The 20,938-nt window shown below is 37.8% G+C and overlaps 1 protein-coding gene and 1 long non-coding RNA gene across 2 annotated transcripts; one reads left to right on the forward strand and one right to left on the reverse strand.

Annotated features, from left to right (window-relative positions):
• Nucleotides 1–1,601: 1,601 nt before the first annotated feature.
• On the reverse strand, nucleotides 1,602–4,361 carry LOC133874241 (uncharacterized). Its single transcript, XR_009901227.1, has 4 exons — nucleotides 4,105–4,361; nucleotides 3,918–3,996; nucleotides 2,128–2,844; nucleotides 1,602–1,750 (listed from the first exon to the last, which is right to left on the reverse strand). It is a non-coding gene; the product is annotated as an uncharacterized LOC133874241 (long non-coding RNA).
• Nucleotides 4,362–4,799: 438 nt separating this feature from the next.
• LOC133872855 (double-stranded RNA-binding protein 1-like) lies at nucleotides 4,800–20,682 on the forward strand. Its single transcript, XM_062310475.1, has 6 exons — nucleotides 4,800–5,336; nucleotides 11,503–11,640; nucleotides 12,001–12,230; nucleotides 12,366–12,585; nucleotides 19,572–19,754; nucleotides 20,202–20,682. The coding sequence occupies exons 1-6, from the start codon at nucleotides 5,048–5,050 to the stop codon at nucleotides 20,537–20,539; spliced, it is 1,398 nt and encodes a 465-aa protein (XP_062166459.1). The 5' UTR covers nucleotides 4,800–5,047; the 3' UTR covers nucleotides 20,540–20,682.
• Nucleotides 20,683–20,938: the final 256 nt, after the last annotated feature.

Genomic DNA, 20,938 nt, shown 5'->3' on the forward strand with positions numbered 1-20,938 from the left:
CTTACAATTGGATTTTTAGAAGAAATTGTTGATTTGACACATGCAAGAGTTCTTTTAGCTTTCTTTGTTTTTTCCTTTGCGGGCCTAATAGTTATCTTTCTTTAGAAGTTAACTTATTAGGAACTTTAATAGTAGAAGCAAAAGAAAAAGTTTATGAATTGTTTGTATATACGTATACATCGAGTGATGCCAGGCAAGCTTTTAAAAATGGGAGTTGTGAAAATTAGAAGATTCTTATTTCTTGATTGATCTGGTCTTTATGACATTGGTGGTTAAATTAAAGTTCTGGACCTTTTTTATTTCAACATGTAAAATTCGTAAGGATAGCCATTTTGCTGCTATAAGATGTATAGATATGCACCAAGACACTGGTTGGAATTTGTATAACTAATGTACATATAGGTATGCATGTTGGCGTATGCATTCATTTATTAAGCATGGATTCTTGGGACTCTGTTGTGACTGTGTTGATGTGGCAGGAGACACATTCATCTTGGAGCTCTTTAAATATTGAGGACTCAAAAGCTGCTTCTACATGACTGTGCAATGGTTTAAGGGCATTCAATAAATATTTGAATCTGGTTAATCAGGGTATAACTATTTGGTTTTGTATATTCTTTCTCCTTTTTGGGGTAGCCCATGTGTACTGTTAATCCTCATGGAGAAGCTATTTGTAATTTTTTTAACATTTGTAGTGTTTCCAAACTTGGTTATTCTCGGTCGAATGGGTATCAATTTCGTGATGGAAATAGTTGGGTTGTTGATGAAATTCTGGATTTGTAATATAAAATCTTACATTTCTTGTCTATAGATTTTCCTCTTCTGGGTTTGCTTTATCTTAGTATTGTTCTTTTCTTTCAATTTATTCACTTTCAAATAAATATTTATGATGTGAAATTATAAGTGTAAAAGTGTGCCTAAACAAAACCTGTACAGAAGACGATTGCAAATTTCCAATTTATACAATCAGTTATTTTCGGTGAACTGATACTTAACATTGTAGATAAACACCATAGTTTGGTGATGCAAGAAACATTGTTTGTGCAGCAAACCAGATAAACACCATAATTGAAGTCATCTTAAGGTGCTTAATTTCTGAGCTGGGTTGGTGGTAGTTCTGTTTAGCTGAATTTTGTGAGTTCGGTCGTGGGGGCTAAGGTTGTTGTTGAGAGGAAACTGATGAGAAGATGTTTGCAGAGGAAAATGATTCGTAAAAAGCTTTTCAAAAAATGAAATGATCGTATATGGGATTTTGGGTTCAACATTTGAAGAATTTGTGGCCATGCCTTGACAGTACCATAGAGAGAATCACCTCCCATATTAGTTTGAGACAAACACAGATAGTGCTAATTTAATGAAGACTTATGAGCAGTTAATGAGAGCATTATGAAAGAATCACCATCCCAACAAAAAAAAAAAAAAAAGAACCAGCATCAAAGAGGTTTTACCAATAATGTCTTTGGTGGAAAAGGTCCAAAAATATTGCAAGACCACATTTCTAATCAACCACCAAAAAATAAAATTTCTCACAATAAATTTTGTTCAATAAATATTATGTACATTCCAAATTTTGTTCTATAAAATTTCTCACAACAATACCACTTCTCACAACAATACCATTCAGGATTAAACCCTCTCAACAGACTTCCTAATCTCATCATCCAAAAAAACTACACTTGATTTGGAATACACCACCTCAATCAACAAGGTCTTCAGTGCCTACAATGACCTCCCGTATCTAAACTCTTCCCTGCATTGATAAAATTGCAGAATTGCAATGAGGCACAAATAGTAAAAATATCAAAAGAAAAGTAGTTAGAGGCTGAAATTGAACAATTTTTTTTTTTTTTTTTCTAAGCAAGATCAGAGTTTATAAACTGAAAAAAGATACAAAAGATCTAAGAAAAGAAAGAAAACACAAAATACAAGGGTAGGTATCCCAACAAAAACACAAGTTCAGCTGATACAGCACCAACAGATGATAGGGTTCAAATCAAATAATTGTTGGAGAAAAGCATAGAGTCTAAACTTGCAATAATGCTCACAACTGGAAAAGCTTACCCAACGAAGATATACAGCCCAATTTAGACAGAAACCAACAAAAAAAAAAAAAAAAATCATGTTTACCTCACTCTGGAGTGCAGAAGAAGCTGTTCCACAGCCCTCGGGTTCTACTGCAAGAAGGACATCCAAAAGGGCCAATGCTGGATCAGGAAAGTCCTTGAATGTCTCAGCAACTGTACGCTTGTAAGGATGTTGAGGCTTAAAGATGGTTGCATGTGGCAATTTTGACTTCTTCCAATACTCTTCAAAAGGTGACCCACAAAGTTTGAAGATTTTATGCAGTTGCTCAACTTATAAACGATAACTGTTGTCATCATGATGCCCAAACAAATAAGAGATATGAACAGTAAGGTGAAGCTCGTTACTTATTCATGCTATGTTAGTATAACACAAGCCATTGAACATCATTAAATGACACTTGCTTGTTGATGAACCTCAGTAGTACATTTGAAGGATCTCTAACAAATTCATGATATAAACAATTTTTTTTTTTTTTTTTCTAAGCAAATTGGGAAAGGGTAAATGATTACATGCCGATGAATCTGGACAATTAACCATTTTTCATCTTCAAGGAAATGAAATGGACAAAGTAGACATAAAAAAGGGGGATTTTCTACATTGCCTGCTGTGTGAACTCCTGACAAAGTAAAACCATCTACTGGCTTGTGCTATAAAGCTGATGCATATGGTGGTCCAATGCTGTGAGTGATACCATTTCCAAACACCATGACTATGACAATGGTCAAGTCCACATAGTAGTTGTTGCATATAGCATTTGTTCTGCAAACCAAAGTGTAATGTTCAATATAAGAGTCCAGAAACCACATCAAACAGTTGATACAGAACAAAATACTTGTGATCAATACATCAAACAAAAACATACTTGAAAGCAGGTATGGTCAGATCGGATGAATTAACAGTCAGTCCATGTTCTGACGTACCAATCAAATGGTCATAGCCGCCCTATGATTTATATGGCATAAGTTTATACAGGGCCTTTAATAAATGGTTTACCAAAAATCATGGAATTCAAATCTAGCATCAGATTTGACACAAACTAAAACAAAAAAATATGGACTCAAATAAGGATAAATTCAAATGGGTGTAAAACAAATGAGATATAAAACATAACCAGTTGGAACCTTGAAATAAAAATTAGCACACAAGCAAACTTTAGTAAGAACAATTGACCTTAAAAAAAAAAAAAATTACTTTAATCAAAGTGACCTTACTACTTACGACAAGTATAGGTGAAGATCAATATCATACAAACTTGCCTAAAAGCTCCTTTTTTTTCTTTCTTTTTTTCAATCACCCATCTCTATTCCACAGTATCAAGAACTTCTTTACAGTAAATCCATGAAACTTGTTTACAGTACCAAGATAACTCGAGACAAATTACGTAAGTTTGTCTTATGCAGGAATCTGACAAGAATCAATTTGCCTTGCAGGATTCAAATGTAAGTTGTTTGGATTTGGGTTTGTGCTTAAAAGGCCACAATGACAACCTTGATTTTAGGAAAATGGCTTTGCCTACAATTAAGTTGTAGGCTGGTTTCTAGGAAAATGGCTTTGACCATTTTAGTGTCTGTATATGTTGGACACCTCTGTAGCTAACACAAACTCATGCAACGTAGTACCCAGAAAAAAGCTACATAACCCTGTTCCGAAACCCACCAAAAAACAGGAAAAAAGAAAAAAAGAAAAAAGAAGAAGAGTTGGATGCATGTGGTATTTTTGTTCAATGTCTCAAGCTCCAAAGAAACCACAAATCACACCACAAATCACAGCAAGCAACTAAAAAGCAAGATCCAAAAACAACTCAAAAAACAAGAAATGGGGGAGATTGGTACCGGTGCCGGAAATGGGGGAGGGAAATGGTCGCAGTAACTGTGGGAGCCCAAATCTTAGCCAACTTTGTCCCTCCAATTCCTGCATTTTCTTAGCCAAATCTCACCCATGAAAAACTAAAAAAACCGGATCTGAAGAGAAAATCAAAAGGAAAGATTAAAAAAAATAAAAAAACAAAGAAAACCTTACGGGGGATGGGCTCGTCGGCGGTGGTGGTGGTTCGGCTGGGGCTGCTCGTGGCGGTACGGTGGTTGGGTCGTCGGAGCCGAACCGGAGATGGAGAACCACGGTGGTTGGGTTTTGGTCGGAGATGGAGAACGCACAATGGAGTGGCGGGCTCGTGAATGGTCGACGGTGGCGGGCTTGTGAGTCGTCGACGGTGGCCGGTTCATGATGGGGGTTGAGGAGAGGAGATGGAGAGAGAGGAAGGGAGGGAAATATTTTGGGCGGGGCGGGGGGAAATGGTTTTGGGGACAAAAAATGGTTACATAGAAGAAGACGCTGGTTTCAAATTTCAAAATTTGATTTTTTTTTTTTTTTTTTGAAAAAAAAAAAAAATACTCTAAAAAGTGAGAAGGCCCTTTCCACATAGGAAAGGGCCGGGCAGGGGCCGGCAAGATGGCCCCTGCCTACCATTACTCATCATTTAAATAGGAGTAATGCTACACATCATCTCCTTGTCCTCCTTTTGTCACCCCAAAATTGATGTGGCTCTTAAAATTACCATTGGATCAAAATCCAAGAGTGATATATCAAAAATTCAATGGTGATTTTAAGAGCCACATCAATTTTGGGGTGACAAAAGGAGGACAAGGGGATGATGTGTAGCATTACACTTTAAATAGAATTTTTTTATTATGAAAGTCTGCTGGGGGACGGTAAAACGTCCCCCAGAGTATCATTTTCCCCTTGCTAAGAAAAGAATGCGAACAATCATTTCATTCAAACTAAACAAAAGAATATGAACAATCATCTCATTCATACTTCTTAATACTCTAGCTATACCAAACGTACCGAGAGAGGATTGCCCTCCCATTCCCTCCGGAACCAGTTGTAACTTCTCAGCACAAACCCTCCCCCATCCATATCAGTTATCACCCACAGCAAATTAAGAACAAGAAGGCCGAAAGCAATGTACAAGTCGAGGCTGCAAGAGCTGTGCCAACAAAGGTTGTGGACCTTACCGGAGTACGCGAGCATAAGGGACGGCCCAGACCACAACCCTCAATTCACGGCCACCGTCACCATCAATGGCGAACGCTTTCAGACTCAGAACCCTTGCAAATCATCCAAAGAGGCACAGAACGACGCCGCTCGCGTTGCCTTCTCCCACTTCACCAAACCTAAGCCTCCCCCGCCTCAGCCTTCCGTTCCCTCATCCTTCGGTCATTTCCCACAGCCTTCACTTCCCTCATCATCTGGTAAAAATTCTATGGAAATTTGATATTTGATGTTTATGCTTCTTTTTATGGGATTTTTTTTTTTTGGTTGTTAGTGGTGGTTCTATAAAATTTGGTTATTCTTGGTTCTATAAATTTGCATGTTAATGGTCTGTTTGGGTGCTGAGAAAAATGTGGTAAAAGGATATATGTGATGGGCTTTTCAAATTTTTTTTTTTTTTAAAAAGGAATTTTAGCTTGATTTGTCGCAGGTTATAGTTTTCCAGCTGTAAAGAACGTTAAGAAAAGATTGCTGTGAAAAATGAAAAAAAATTGACTTCTTTTTTTTTTTTTTTTTTTTTTTTTTTTTTTTTATCCGTTTCATATCTCTTAAAATATTTGAGGCTTAAGATTGGGAATTATTTCCCTTCTATTCCCATCAAGAAGATGATCTTTGTTCTTATCGAGAAAAGAAGAAGATGATCTTTGTTCTTATCAAAAAAAGAAGAAGATGATCTTTGTTGTTGCGTAGGCGATCTGGGTTTTGATTCTGATTTTGTTTCATCAGTAGAGAAGAATGCAGTTTTGATGTTGGTTCCTATGATGGGTCTTTATTTTTCTTTAATGTTTCTATATGTTGTTTTAACCCCATGAACTAACATCTCATTCGCACTTACCACTAAACTACCACCATTTGTGATGACATCTTCAAACTACCATTTAGATGCAAAGAGCACCCACCATTAATTGATAGTACTAAATTAAACGGAAAAACAAACACGTGACACACATGTACATATTTTTAACTCGAAATTGAAGAAAATACCTTGAGTTTAGACAGTAAACTTACTTAAACTTCTTTTGGTGCTTATGGAGGGAAAGAAACAATAGGAGCTTTGAGGATTTGAAAAGTACTTTGGAAGAGATTTTATCCTCGTTCTACCTTATTTTGTACTTTTGGACTACGGCTTATATCCACCCTTTGTGGCCGAACCACCCCCTGGTTGAAACTGCTTAGTGGCGTCTCAGCCACTCTCAAATGATTTGTGGATCGCTGAACTACCTTGTGGGGTGTTCTAGCTAGCCCCAAAAGCGCTTATAGCCGTAGCTGATTTGGGGGTGGTCAAACCACCCGCAAACACCCAACCCTAATGGATGGTTCAACCACTCTTCTTCCTTTCTTTCTTTCTTTTTTATTTTGTTTTTATTTTATTTATTTATTTTTTTACTTGGAGGGCATTTTCTTCATTTTAGCTTAAAAAAAGAGCACATGAATGTCAAGTGCTCATTTTTCCGTCAAATTTAACGCCTTCAACTAATGGAAGGGGCTCTTTGCATATAAATGGTAGTTGGAGCTAAATGCGAATGAGTTGTCTACTTAGGGTAGAAATATCTCTTTTTGTTTTGAATTAAATTTTCAGGCATTGCTTTCCTGGAAAACAATTTCTAGAGCTCTTTCTTTCCCTACTATCTGTTCCTCCTAAAGTTTCATGCGTCTCATTAGATATTTAAGGTCTTTTTTTGTTTTTTTGATAAAGATATTTAAGGTCTCTTCAAATTGCTACTTGTAAAAAAGAATATCATTACACTTGCAATTGTATTTCCTGTTGATAAACATTCACTTGGAAATGTTTCATCTAAAATTTTTGTTAATAAGTAATCGAAATATCATTTAAAAGCGCAAAAGGTGCAACCAGGTACACATGAAGTATACAGGTGCACAGGAAGTATACAAGAGATACACCTATCTAGAAAGAGAAAAAAGGCCAAGAAAATAATGAAAACTCAGCAAATGAAGATAGTTTAAAGCAGCTGTCTAGTGGTAAAGAGTTTTGAAAAAAAAAAAAATTAGTTTCACCACCGTCTTCTTGTGGTCTTTAAAAATTCTATCATTTATTTCCCTTCAAAAACACCACAAAATGTAGGATGGAACCATCTTCCACCCTGTTGCACTCTGAGGACTGCCGTACAACCCTTTCCAGCAAGCAAAAAGGTACACTACTTGTCTAGGCCAAACTAACCCAATACAACTAAAAATAGCAGTCCATAAAGCACTTGCAATCTCACAATGGATAGAAGATGATCCACAGGCTCCCCACCCCTTTTACAAATATAACACCAATCAAACACAATGACATGCCACTTCCTTAGGTTATGCATGGTGAGGATCTTCCCTAGGACGGTTGATCAAGCAAAAAGTGCTGTTCTCATGGGGACCATATTCCGCGAAGTACTCTTCCAAGAAAATGGAGTACTAGCATGAGGAATAAGGACGCTATAGAAAGATCTAACGTCGGACAACCCTTTCTTGGAAAGGTCCCAGTAAAGCTTGTCTTCATCTCTCCGTTTCAATCTGAAGGAGTAAAACAAATTTGAAAAACGAAGCAAAGACATCTATCTCCCAATCGTGAGTCATTCTGATAAAGCCTACATTCCACTAATGGGAGTCACTAGATAACTTCAAGTGATCTGCCATGGAAGCATCTTTAACGCGAGCAATACTATACAAATTTGGGAAAGCTTCCTTAAGGGTCTGATCCCCACACCACATGTCATGCCAAAATCCAATCTTCGAGCCGTATCCCACCTCAAATCTAGTATGTCTAGAAAACTCCCCTTGTCCCTCCTAATATATTTCCATAACCTTGCTCCATACGACCAATCAACCTTATTTGAACACCACCCACCCCACAAGCTGCCATATTTAGAGTCCATTATGACTCTCCACAAGGCTTTTTTCTCCACAAGGTTTTCCAATCAACCTTACTCTCCAAAAGAGCATGGTTGAACAAAAGCAAGTTTCAGACCCCTAACCCTTCCTCAGAAATCAAAGAACAAACTTTGGACCAGTTTACTAGGTGAACTTTGAACTCTTCACCTAGTCCATCCCATAAGAAATCACGTTGTAACTTCTCTATGAGATTGGCAACACCAACAGAGAGAGGAAAGAGACATGAAATAAGTAGAGAAATTGGATTGGTTGCTCTTGATCAAGGCAATTCTTTCACCCTTAGACAAGTATATCGTCTTCCAACCAGCCAAATGATGCTCGATCTTCTCAAAAACACCATCCCAATTATATTTGGCCTTAAAAAAAGCTCCCTACGAAAGACCAAAATACTTCAAAGGCAAAGCAAAAACCCCGCAACCCAGAATACTGGCCAATCTATCAACATTATTGGCATTTTTAAAAAAAATTTATGAATAATAATTTATTAAAAGAAAAAGAAAAAGCTCTTGTATATGAAAAGTATGCAAGAGAAGCAACTACCCTATTGGGGTAGAAAATCTAAAAAGTAAACAAGATTGAACTCAACTTTGTTGACATTACCCAAAAGAACCAATTTTGACTTAACCAGATTAATTTTCAAACTGGATATAGCTTTAAAGCATAAGAACAAGGCATGCAAATAGTGGAGGTGGTCTAGGTTTGCCCTGCAAACTATCAAGGTGTTATCTGCGAACAAAAGGTGGGAGATGTTAAGCGCACCAATGTTCTTAGACCCCACAGAAAAGCCTGAAAGAAAGCTCCCGTCTACAGTAGCATATAGCATTTTACTTAAAGCCTCCTTGACGATGATAAAAAGAAAAGGAGAAAAGATCTCCCCGTCTCAGACCATGGGAGCTACTGAAGAATCCGGACGGAGTGTCGTTCACCAAAATAGAAAAGTGCACTGTAAAAAAACAATGCTATCCAAGTATGCCATTTCTCACCAAAACTGCACCTCCTTAGTAAATATAATAAGAATTCCCAATTAACATGATTGTAGGCATTCTCAATATCTAATTTGCAAAACACACCAGGCTCACTAGATCTGATCCTACTATTCAGACATTCATTAGCTATAAGAATGGATTCTAGGATTCGCCTACCTCTAACAAATGCATTTTGAGGCTTCGAAATAATAATTTTTTTTTTTTTTTTATTATAAGTAATTGCAATTTATAAAAAAACTCGCAGAGGGGCGCAATCCTTATATACGAGAAGTATACAAGAGAACCCCTAAAAGGGACGAACAAAGAATAAATTTAAAAAGTCTACATAAGTAAAAACACTCAAACTATGATGGGGCGCTATCCAAACTTCGAAATAATATTCTCTACAACCCTTCTCAACCTATCGGTTAGGACTTCAACAAAAATCTTGTAAACTCCACCAACTAGACGAATATATTGAAAATCCTTAATACAGACAACCTTGAATTTCTTCGGAATGAGAGGAATGAAAGTGGCATTAAAACTTTTTTCAAACTTGCATCTGGCATGGAAATCACGGAACACTCATAATATCTTCTTTAATCACATCGTAGCAAGCTTGGAAGAATGCCATAGTAAAACTATCAGGGCCTGACGCCTTATCATTGTTCATACCTTTCACCACCTCATGGATCTCACTCTCCTCAAACAGTTTCTCTAATCAAGTGACCACCTTGTTGAGTCGCACTAGGCACATATGTGCGAAATGCGCCGTAGTCACAATTGGCACTTCTTGTAATTGCCTATATAGTCGAGATTGAACTAGCGCATGCCCAATGTGGGTCTTAGCACATGCTTGTGGAATGCCTTCTCACTCAAAATTCACACGATTCAATGTACCACATTTATTGTGCGAGTTCGTTATAATATCATCTAGGATATGCCGATTCCATTCTTTTTGTAGTCCTAGAGTTTTGGTAAAACATTGTGGATAATAATAGTATGCTTGTGCTTATTTGATCCTTTTCATATAATTTATTTGTGGCTACTCTTTAATTGATCTAAATCATTGGTGTGACACCTTGGCTTTTAAAACAAGCCATAACGTTATAGCATAACTATTGAATGGAAAGTGAGAGAGAATAACGTTATACCTCATGTTTCACTACATGGTCACTACCACACTTTTATGTCGATAATCCACTTCTGCAGGGATTTGTTGCTCGAGAACCCTCCCTCACAGCCAAACTCATGTCCCTTAGTGTTTCTAGAGAGAGAATAGAGCATTTTGAACAAGAAAACTCACTAACTTCGTGCTCTATTTATAGAATTTTTCGAACTGCTATAGTGCTCGGTCAATCATGGCATGGTCTCGATCGACCGGACCTTTTTCAATTAAGCCTGTTGATCTGTCGCTATGTGTCTCAGTCGTCAGAGTCATCTCAAATCGGGACAAGTCTGAGTCAGACCAAGTTGAATTAGCCGCAAAGTGTAGGCGCGGTCGATCGACATGTGTCTTGGTTGACCGGGCCTCAAAATATATGATTTTTTCCCGCCAAAAATCTTGAACTGCCTCGTGTCCCAATCTCTCAATTGACCAGGGTGTGTTGCAGAAACCCTAATTTGCCATTACGACCCCGAATTTTGTTTTGTTTTGTCCTATCTTTTTTGAGCACTCTCGTTCTTCATATTAAAGTATTTTAAGGGTGTATTTTATGCACTTTATTTTGAATTCAACATTACTTTATGTGCATTTTTTTGCTTGGGTGGTGCATTTCGTCTAGCATTTCAGTTTTATTTGCATTATATGCCTATATATGGTTTGATAATTTAGTTATCAAATCTCTAGGCTTTTCTTTTTTCGTAGGGATTAACTTCTTTCATGGAAAAAGGGATCCATTTGCGGGTGACATTTTTTGTGTGGACAACGACTTTAGGGAAATATTGACGTTGGATAATTTTTTGTGGTGGAGTGGTGTTGCATGTGCAAAAAGAGTAGGGAATCCATTGATCACTTGCTGATTCATTGTGAAGTAGCAAGAGTTATGGAGCTCAATTCTTAATCTGTTTGGTGTTGATTGGGTTATGCCTAAATGAGTGAACTATTTGTTAATGAGTTAGGGAGGTTAGGTAGGGCTGTTAATATTATGGAAGTATGAAGGTTTACTCCCTTGTGTTTAATGTGGTTCCTTTGGAGAGAGCAGAATACCTGGACTTTTGAAGATGTAGAGACTTTGGTGATAGAGCTGCGGAAGATCATGTTCAACACTTTATATACTTGGATATTATCACATCATAGCTTGCTTGTTTCTAGTTTTGCAGAATTTTTGAACTTTTGTTCATCGTTCTCTTGTATACTTCCAGTGTACTATTCTTTTTAATGATATTAAATTACTTATAAAAGAGAAAAGGAATTAACTTGATATGATACATCTACCTCCAGGTTCCAAACTTTTTGTGTTTGCTAGAAAATTTTTGTTGCTTTCATATTGCGTTCTCATTATTCCTGCAGATGCTTCAAGTGAAAGTACTGATTTGGATATTGTACTCCCTGTGAGCAATGCATTACAACCAAAAATACAAGAAATATATCAAACTCCTCAGGTCAATGGAAATGCTTTACATGTCAACAATGATGATAGATCTAGAGGTAAGAAATTTTTTTCAATGCTTCAGAAAGTCTCAACCAAAGATATCTTGGTTACAGAAATCCTTTCCTTGTGTATCATGTGCAAAAATTATGAGGAGTCAGTAGACCATCTATTGTTGCATTGCTGTCGTGTTCTTTGTATACTCCTTGACCTTGTGTACTTGGCTGGTGGCCCTTGGTGTCTTTTTCAATGGAACTTTTTCTTAAAAAAAGAAAAAATTGCACTACCTTATCTTGGGTTATTGTTACTGATGTTTCTTGCATTGGTTTGTCCCACTTTGGGACTTCACTTATGTTTTGAGCATGTTATTCTTTGGTTACACTATGAACTTACAACTTCCATTCTCTCTTGGGTCATAGATATGCAACATTTGTACAAGAATCATCTCCAAAACTATGTTCAAAAGAGAAATCTCAGTCTACCTGTGTACTCTTGTGAACGTGAGGGCCCTCCTCATGTTAGTCGCTTCAAGTGTAAGGTCACAATTGATGGACAAACCTATGAGAGTCCAGAGTTCTTTTCCACTTTGAAGGATGCTGAACATGCAGCTGCAAAAGTTGCTTTAACTTTATTGTCGCCAGATGTAGAGGCTAGTCTTCTATTTCCTCTTGGCATTTATGTGACTTCTTCGTGTATCTTTCAGAATTCCGTATTCACTGCATTTATAATCTCTCTCCCTCTCTTTCTGTTTTGTTTTTCATTTTTTTTTTTTTCATTACGTTAGGATGATTTTGGACTTTACAAGAACCTTCTACAAGAGTTGGTTCAGAAAGAAGGTTTTTGCTTACCAGTTTATGATACAAACAGATTTGGTGAAACTCATGTACCGATTTTTGTTTCGACTGTGGGGATAGACGGAGAGATTTTTAAAGGGCATGAAGCAAGGACCAAAAAGCAAGCAGAGATGAGTGCTGCAAAGGTTGCTTGCACTACTTTGAAAGAGCGTAAGTGTATTTTTGTTTAGTAATATTAGTTTCAACATTGATGTTAGCCTTGAGTAAATTTTTTGCTTTCGAATGCTCATGCTTAAATCATAGATATTGCATCTTAAATTGAACCTTGGGAGTTACATATTGGGGCCATTTCTCTTACAAACCTAAATTAGGGGTGGGCAAAAACCCAGTTCCAACCCGAGTTGGTTGGCTTCCGATAAAAGGCGGGTTCGATGTCAGAAGCCATTTTTCAATTCCAACAAAAGTTGGGTTGGAAGCCCAATAGTTTTTTTTTGCCAATTTCTGACCCAACCTGACAATTTTTATTTTAAAAAAAATCAATTACAAAAATGATGTCACTTTGATTTTAATTAGAGTTTTCCCTATGTCTAAAATGGTGTTGTTTTGGAGAAGCTATAAATTCTTTTTTCCCCAAAACCCTAGCTTCACTGTTTGTATTTTGGTTTGGTCTCTCTCTCTCTCTCTCTCTCTCTCTCTAACCTTCTTGCTTTACTATATACCAAACACCCTTTGATCTCCAATCTCCACTGTTGATTGAGGTTAATATCTCCAATCTTCTCTAGTTTAATCTCGAATCTGTTGAAGATGAAGAGAAGAGATCATCATCTTTGTTGAAAGTCGAAGAGATCTTTGTTATCTATCCAAAAAATGCAGAAAAAGCCCTAAAACAAACCCAGGAAAAAGCATATTTGACTGACTATTTTGACCGACTCCAACATTTTGGACTTGGAGGCAGATCAGAAATCTCTTCTGGTAGAGGTGGTGTTGGAGGTTTTCGGATGCTTCTGACTTCAGGGGAGGTGGAAGACAGAACAAGCGCTTCCAACTCCGTCAGTCTGCCCAGCCCTAATCTAAATTATCAAGTCTTAGAGCATGTACTTTTTGTGTGACAATAGATAGTAGGTTCATGCTTGGTAGTTGATTTGTAGGAGGTAAGGATGTCCTTTGATGATAATCGCTCGATATTATTTTAACCATGGAGCCTCTTTAGTAAATACCTATTACTTTGCTCTCTCATGGAAATTTACAAGTATAAGCTATATATTTTACCAGCGGAATATGGGAACTGGTTACCTAGTTTAAGAGTATTGTATTGCTTATAGTTTTGTCATAAAGTAAAACTATATATGCTTATAATCATTCTACTATTCGTGGTTATATGTATGCAAATAGATAGTCAAAGATAACTATATGTTTAGCATTATAGATTTATGCAAGTAGGCATATATATAGCTGTTTCCTGTGTCTTGAATTTTTGGGAGCAGCTGTGACTGATTTGGTGTCCATGTTGAAACATGATAATCATATCTGTATCTTCTGTAGCATTTTACTTGTTTTCTATTCATTCACTTTTGTTTCTATGTGGACCCATTTCATCTATTTTGCCCAAGCCTAGCAAATCAACTTATTTATGATGAATAGTGACAATGTAAAAGCAGTTGTGTACATTCTTGGCTATGTTAAAGCAGTTGAGTTGTATACATTTTACTGCCTGGTTAGTTCAATTTTATGTTTTATTTCAAGAGTCTCACAGAATATCGAATGCATGGAACAGTTTAGGCCTGACAGCTTTGTTTCCTAAGATGGAAATTGATGTGAACCCCGTCAAGAATAACGAGACCCAACAACGAAAGGGAACCCAAGACCGTTCTAAGGACAGATTCGAATGGAAAAAAACCTCGACCCGTTGTTTATGACAAACAAGAACCTCGGTATAAGGAAGACGCCACAAACGGTGGTGGAAATTCCGTTTGATAAGTCGAGATGAACGCCACGGGAAATCCCGATAAGTTCGAGTAGTTCTTCAAAGAACCAAAGAGAATAAAACCTCACAAGTTTTATAAATCATCAATGTCTCCTCGATTACATGGTAGGTACACCTATTTATACAAGAAAATTACTTGCGGAGAAAGTAGTTCTAATCCTAATAAGTAAACAAATCAATTCCTAGCAAGGAAAGAAAATAAAGTCCAAATCAATTCCTAGCAAGGAAAGAAAATAAATAAAGATCTTAGGTAGGTAAAGAAAATAAGTCTTGCAATCCGATCCTTCTAAATTAACGAACAATCTCAGTAGTTCTTAGCCTTGACCGGATCCTTCTAGAACTTGAATCAAGGTGACAATTCTTTGTTGCCCACGTGGATCATGCTCAATGGGCCTCCCCGAATTTGCTTGAGCCCATAACTATTGGATGAGTCCGTTGAGCACATCCTTGAACTTCTTTGCTCGTGCTCTCGTAACTGGCCCAATTGGTACTTGAACGAGATCCTTCAAAGCGGTGCCTTGATCTCCATCAGAAATTGAAACTGCGAATTACATGGGTTAGTGCTGTTCATGTAATGGAATGGGTGCTGGACTATATGTAACACCCTTGTCCCATATCGGGAAGATGAGTAGCCCACATAGAGAATAGGGATTTATAATAGATACTCATGGATTCTAAGTCTCACATTGCTTAGTTACTAGATCAAATTGTGCTTTATAAGAGATTATAGGAAAATTCCAAATTGACTAGCCCTTTTAGAGTGATAGTGCAGATGTGGATAGCGCTTTTGCTGGGTCATTACACTATACCTGGGTAATCAGAAAAAGGTGGGGTAGTAATTGGTCTCTACTAGTGGGGTTGGTCTTCGGATTTTTTTAACTCATCTCAGTCTAACTCTCGCTAGGACTGTAAAATTGAGTTGAGCTCTTGAGTTGATCAAGGCTGAACTTCATATTGGCTCAAGAGCTAGGGATGAACTCAGGCTATGATTACCTCAGCCTACCCAGTCCCAAAGGCAACTCTATGGTTTATTTATTTATTTATTTTTTCCGAAAGTCAAGTGCATTATGAGAGGGTCAAGAGTTCTAAGTTCAACCGTTGGGCAGACCTCATTTGGACTATTATGATGTTAGGATAATGTCACAAGTATACGATTACTAATTTATAAATTAAAAACATTTATAAAAAATCAAATAATTAATCAAAAGGTTACTATAGTAATTTAGGGGTTTATGTTTATATTACCACATTTACCTTGTTGGAGTTAATGTTGTGAAAAGCATAAAGTAATTTAGATTAGTCCACTAGCTATGATAATTCACAGAGGGATCAAACCCAGTGCCTATGGGTTTCCCTGCAATGCTCCCACCTCCATTGTCTCCCCCTTTTGTCCCTTTACGATCGAACCCTCCAGCACCTACTCGACGAGACCCAAAATGGTAGTTAGGAAGGACAGCCACATCCTCCACGTACGTTTCAGCAGTCGTACAGTGTTTTGTCCTAACGTGCTGCACCTTCACCACGTCCTCCATGACCATTTTAGCAACTGTACCTGGGTTTGTCCTGGCGTGCTGCATGTCCTTCATTAATGATGGAACCGAGCTCGACGAAGCACAGAGACCTGGAGCGCCACCAATCACATCAGAGTTGGCTGGAGTATTAGAAATCAAGGCTGCCTGTGCGAATGATCTGCCCACAAAAACACCACGCTGATCCGATGATGGAGGAGCAACAGCTGGGGGAACCTGTTTCATGGTGATGAAAGGTTTCGGCAAGGACCGCAGCACCTCACCAAAGCCACACCATCCCCATTTCTTCCTGCCTTCGGGGAGGAGAATGACACCCTGCCTCCCGCCACCACTGAACTCCTCAATGGCCAAATATGCACCATGAGCATTGTAGCTTCTCTGACAGAGGAAAACGCTTTGAGAGACTCTGATTTTCCGATAAAATCCCTCACATTTGTTCAAGTGCGCCACCCCGGTCGACAGAAGCCAAAAAACATCTTCTCAACCCAAAACGAACTGACCAGAGATAACCCTTTCCCCGCTCGATAATCCTAAGGCAGAAGGAATTACCCCCTGATTCGAAGATAAACTCAAACGACTTTGATTCAACAAAGAAGAATATACCCATTAGAAGAATCTTGGGGAGGGAAATTATTGAAGGTGTCAAAAGTGAAGGACTTGACGAACTCAATGAGCTTCTCTGTGACTCTGAGTAGTTCCTCTTGTTGTTTGTTGTGGGTGGGCCTGGGCGTGATTGGTTTGGGAGATTTGGATTTTTGTTCTTTGTGCTTGTGCTTGAAAGGTTGCGTCAGAACCACGAGGACACATGGGTTCAGTGCCGTTGCTCTTGTTTCGCAACTTTTTTAATCTAAGAGCATTTAAATATGAATGAGGCTTCCGGTCTCAGTCAATTGTGAATGAAAGGCAAGCACACTTCCTTTGACTGCAAAATTATTCCATTGCTGGGATTCTTTACTTATAGGCTTTTAAGGCTTCATTTGCTGCTTCACAGCATAGTCTAATTGTTGGAGCAGTTTCTTCACCACACCCATACTCAGTCAGAACAGGTTCAGTTGAGCTTGTGCTCAACCTTTGGGCTGACCTTGACCTGTTCTGATTGACAGCCCTAATTCGTTTAATAAGCAAAGTTGTGAAGAAAGGGTCAGAATACTATTATGTGGGAAGTATACAAGGGAAACACTCTGAAAGAAAAGTGAACATGAAAGATTAAAGATCCAAAACCTCCCCTGAATTTGACATTAAAAAGAAACTCGTAACTGAAGTCCAATTATAGAAAGAATGTAAAAACATGTGTTGGAACATGGTCCAATCTGTTCTAGACCAAAAATAGGTTAAAAATATGATCAGGCCAGAGTCAAGATCTACCAGGTGCCAGCCTGAGTTTAACCTGCACTTGGGACAGCATTTAAACATTGTAGATAGACCAGTCCTTGGAATCAGTAATAGAGGTATTTTAGTAGGTATATTAATAAGTCCTCATGGTATGTTTTGAGAACTTAAAATGTAATTAGCGTGGTCAATCAGTCTTAGTAGACTCGTATTTCATATCTAGGAACTTATAATTACTGTCTGTTAGAATGTGTAAGAGCATTAAAAATGAGTGAGGCTTCTATTAAATTTTGAATATAAGCAAGCATATTTTATACTTTTTTTATTTTCCTTTTTTTCTTTTTTTTCTTTTTTTTTTTTTTTTTTTTTTTTTTTTTTTTTTGTAAGGAAATTTTTTATCCCAAGGCAAGGAAAATGGAAGATTCGAATTAATGACCTCTGCTTCATGATGTGTGGTTCGCAGCCGATTAAGCTACTCATTGGGTTCAAGCAAGCATATTTCTTTTGACTACAGAAGTATTCCATTGCTGGGATTCATTTTATTGTAAGCCTTCTAAGGCATCATTTGCTGTTCATATCAAGTTCTAATTTTTGCAGCATTTTCCTCGCTGCAGCTCATACATGATGTCAGAATATGTTAGGTTGAGCTTGTGCTTAACCTTCAAGCTGACCTTGACAGCCTTGGTCCTTTTGATTAGTACGCTGCTAAAAAGGAGAAGTCCAATAAAGGGGCACAACACTAGTACACGGGAAGTTACAAGGGAACCACTTAAAAAGAAGAGCTAGCATCTAAGATTCAAAGATCCAAAAACTCCCCTAAATTTGAGATGGAAAAGCAACTTGTAGCTGAAGTCCAATTACTGACAGAATGTAAAAAAAGAAACTTCATCAGGGAAATTCACACTTCTCAAAATTCTGTGCTTTCTTATCTCTCCAAATGCACCACATGATACACAACTGCCTTCCAAATGTCAATTCTTATTATGTCCTCTAAACTGCTCCTTCCAGCATGGCAACAAATCAACAGTTGTGTTAGGCGTAACCCATGAATTACAAATTGGCCAAGCACCAATGACCACAATTCTCTCGCTACTGACAGTGAAGAAGAAGATGACTGCTGTCTCTCCACTTGATTTACTCATGCAATAGGCTCCACTACTATTATTCAAAGCTTCCACAAACTATCCATTGTTAAAATCTTCCCTAATAATGCCATCCAAGTGAAAAATGCTACTGTAGGCAGTGCTCTCACCCCTCCAAATTCTCCACCGAATCCTACTAATTGAAAGCTCAATTTTGTTAATACGAGATGGGTGAGACTGCATAAAGGGGGCACATCAAAATTATAATTGCATATTTCGTAAGTATGAAGATAGGATCGGTAATTGTTACTTATGAAGTACTCATATTTACATGCTGCTGTTATGACAGCTTCTAGTTCCATTTACAGGTTTTACTTTTCAAATGGGAGGGTTCTTGTAACCTTTTTTCTCTGAGTTTGTACTGCTTGCTAGTTATTATTGTTTGAATAATTTAGGTAAACCAATTATGTTCCCCATAAATTCAGTTGGCCTTTCGATCTAGTGCCTGGATTGTGGTACAAGGTAATTAATTGTCTGTAAATTCATGACAAGCAGCATCGACTTATGGAAACTTTTTACCAATAATTAGAACTTGAATTCTTAGCTAAGCAACAACCCCCTAAAAAAAGAAAAGAAAAATTCTACTTGATTGGAGGGTTGTATTTTTTTTTATTTAATTTTTTTTTTTAATTTTTTTTATGACGAGGAACCCCTCAAAGCCAGGTAAACTTTGGACCCATGTAAAGCGCTCCCTCCAAACGGATCGGGTAATACTCCGGCTTCGCCAACGGGCTGGCTCCAAGGAATTGTTTGCACCCAAGGCAATTCAAACCTTAGACTTCATGGGACTACCACAAAGACCAAGGCCCTTACCACTTGAGCCAACCCCTTGGGGTTCTTTTAGGTTATACTAGTTTTAGATCTTGAAGTCGCAGCTTAGTGATTGATGCTCAGAAGATGTAACTCACTACTCAAACCTTAAGAAGAAAAAGTGAAATTAAGACCAGTATGTATGACTTAGAGGGAGCAGAAAAGAAAGTGATTCAGACAATTATTATGGGAAACAGTTCTAGAAATATTAATTTTCATAAACAAACATCCTGCAGTAAATTAATCGTGTCAGTTTTAGTGACATGCTTAGTATGACTATATCAGCCAAAAATATGAAAAAAAGAAAAGAAGGCAAAAAAGAAAATTTTTGCAACAGGAACAACCATGATCCTTGATTTTCATCCATCATAGTATTTCATATACATTTTGCCTTCCTCTCAGGTAAGTCAGGTCAGAGCCCTTTGATTCTGCGCTCTCCTCTCCAAGAAGAAGCTCCTGAGTTCTCATCTTCTAGCTTGCGACCAAATTTCACTGCTGATCTGCAACAGCATGTTGGACCCAAAGCCCCCTCCATGAGTATGAATCCATGCACCATTACTGAGGGACAACCTGAGGAGGATAGAGGTGAATTTTTCTCAAGGCTGTCAGCATTTTATTTTTAATCCATATTACTATTTTTGCTAGACCATCATTGTCTGCATTAGATTTGGTTTTTCATTTTAATTAATTTGCCCTTTTTCCTCTTGCTAGGCTCGTAGTATTTGTTATTGATGGCTCCTGAGATGAATGTGATTGTCTACTGTTGCAGTGGCACACCTCTTCTTGCACTTAACTAGACTAAAAGCATGTTAATTGGAGTCTTTGAAAGAATATTTCGAATTTGCACGTAACTTTACGCCATATTGAAATGCCACAACTCATTAATACTTGCATATTTTTGGGAAGCTATAGATGTGTGTTCAATTGCACGTAAAGTTCATTAGACTTGAATACGTCTCTCTTGTTGGTACGTAAATTAAAATACACTAATGGCATTTGTCTCTAAGAGCCTTCTCATCTGATTGATTACAGTAAGTGCCGAAGACAGCCGTTATCGTCCCTACAGTCTATCTTCAGGATCTGATTCCATTACAAGTAGCAGAGGTGCATCTTCATCCGACTCTTTCAATGATTGCGCACCGGACACAGTCTTCTCTGCTCGATGCATGTCTGAAAATAGCCTTTCTCCACCTTCTGACTGCTCCACTAAGTTGGCTGTGGACTCAAGTCATGAGCTGGCAGCTGGAATGAGTACCTCATCCTGCAAAAAGGTATATGTTTACCCACGCATGCCAAACATGACAAGTCCTAAGGGGTGCACTATATTGCCCAGGAGTGATGATAAATGGGTGGCTTACTCCCCAAACTGAGACAGTAGCTTAGCTTGTGGGATTACCAGTTTTATTTCTAATGACTGTAACGTTAATGAACTCTCAGTTGTACATGCCATTTATCTAAACATATGATGATGCTGAAAGTGAATAAGAATTGGTAAGGATGGATTTGACAATAACCTGCTCCAGATAAGGATTGCCAGTAATTTGCTGTATACATGTGAGAGAGCCCGCATTGGACTCACCTGCCCAAGTAGGTAGTTGGGCAGGTGGCTCTTATGTAGAATTTCTCACAATGTGCTGCCCAAATTGTTGAGAGTTCAATCCACATGCTCCTTTATATGGATTTTTAAACTCCGAATACTTATCCTGTCAAATTTCAATATCTACTTGTATTGCTGAGTTAGTACAGCAATGGTATCGAGTAATGTTAGG

Source organism: Alnus glutinosa, chromosome 7 (assembly GCF_958979055.1).
Source record: "Alnus glutinosa chromosome 7, dhAlnGlut1.1, whole genome shotgun sequence".
Taxonomy (NCBI): domain Eukaryota; kingdom Viridiplantae; phylum Streptophyta; class Magnoliopsida; order Fagales; family Betulaceae; genus Alnus; species Alnus glutinosa.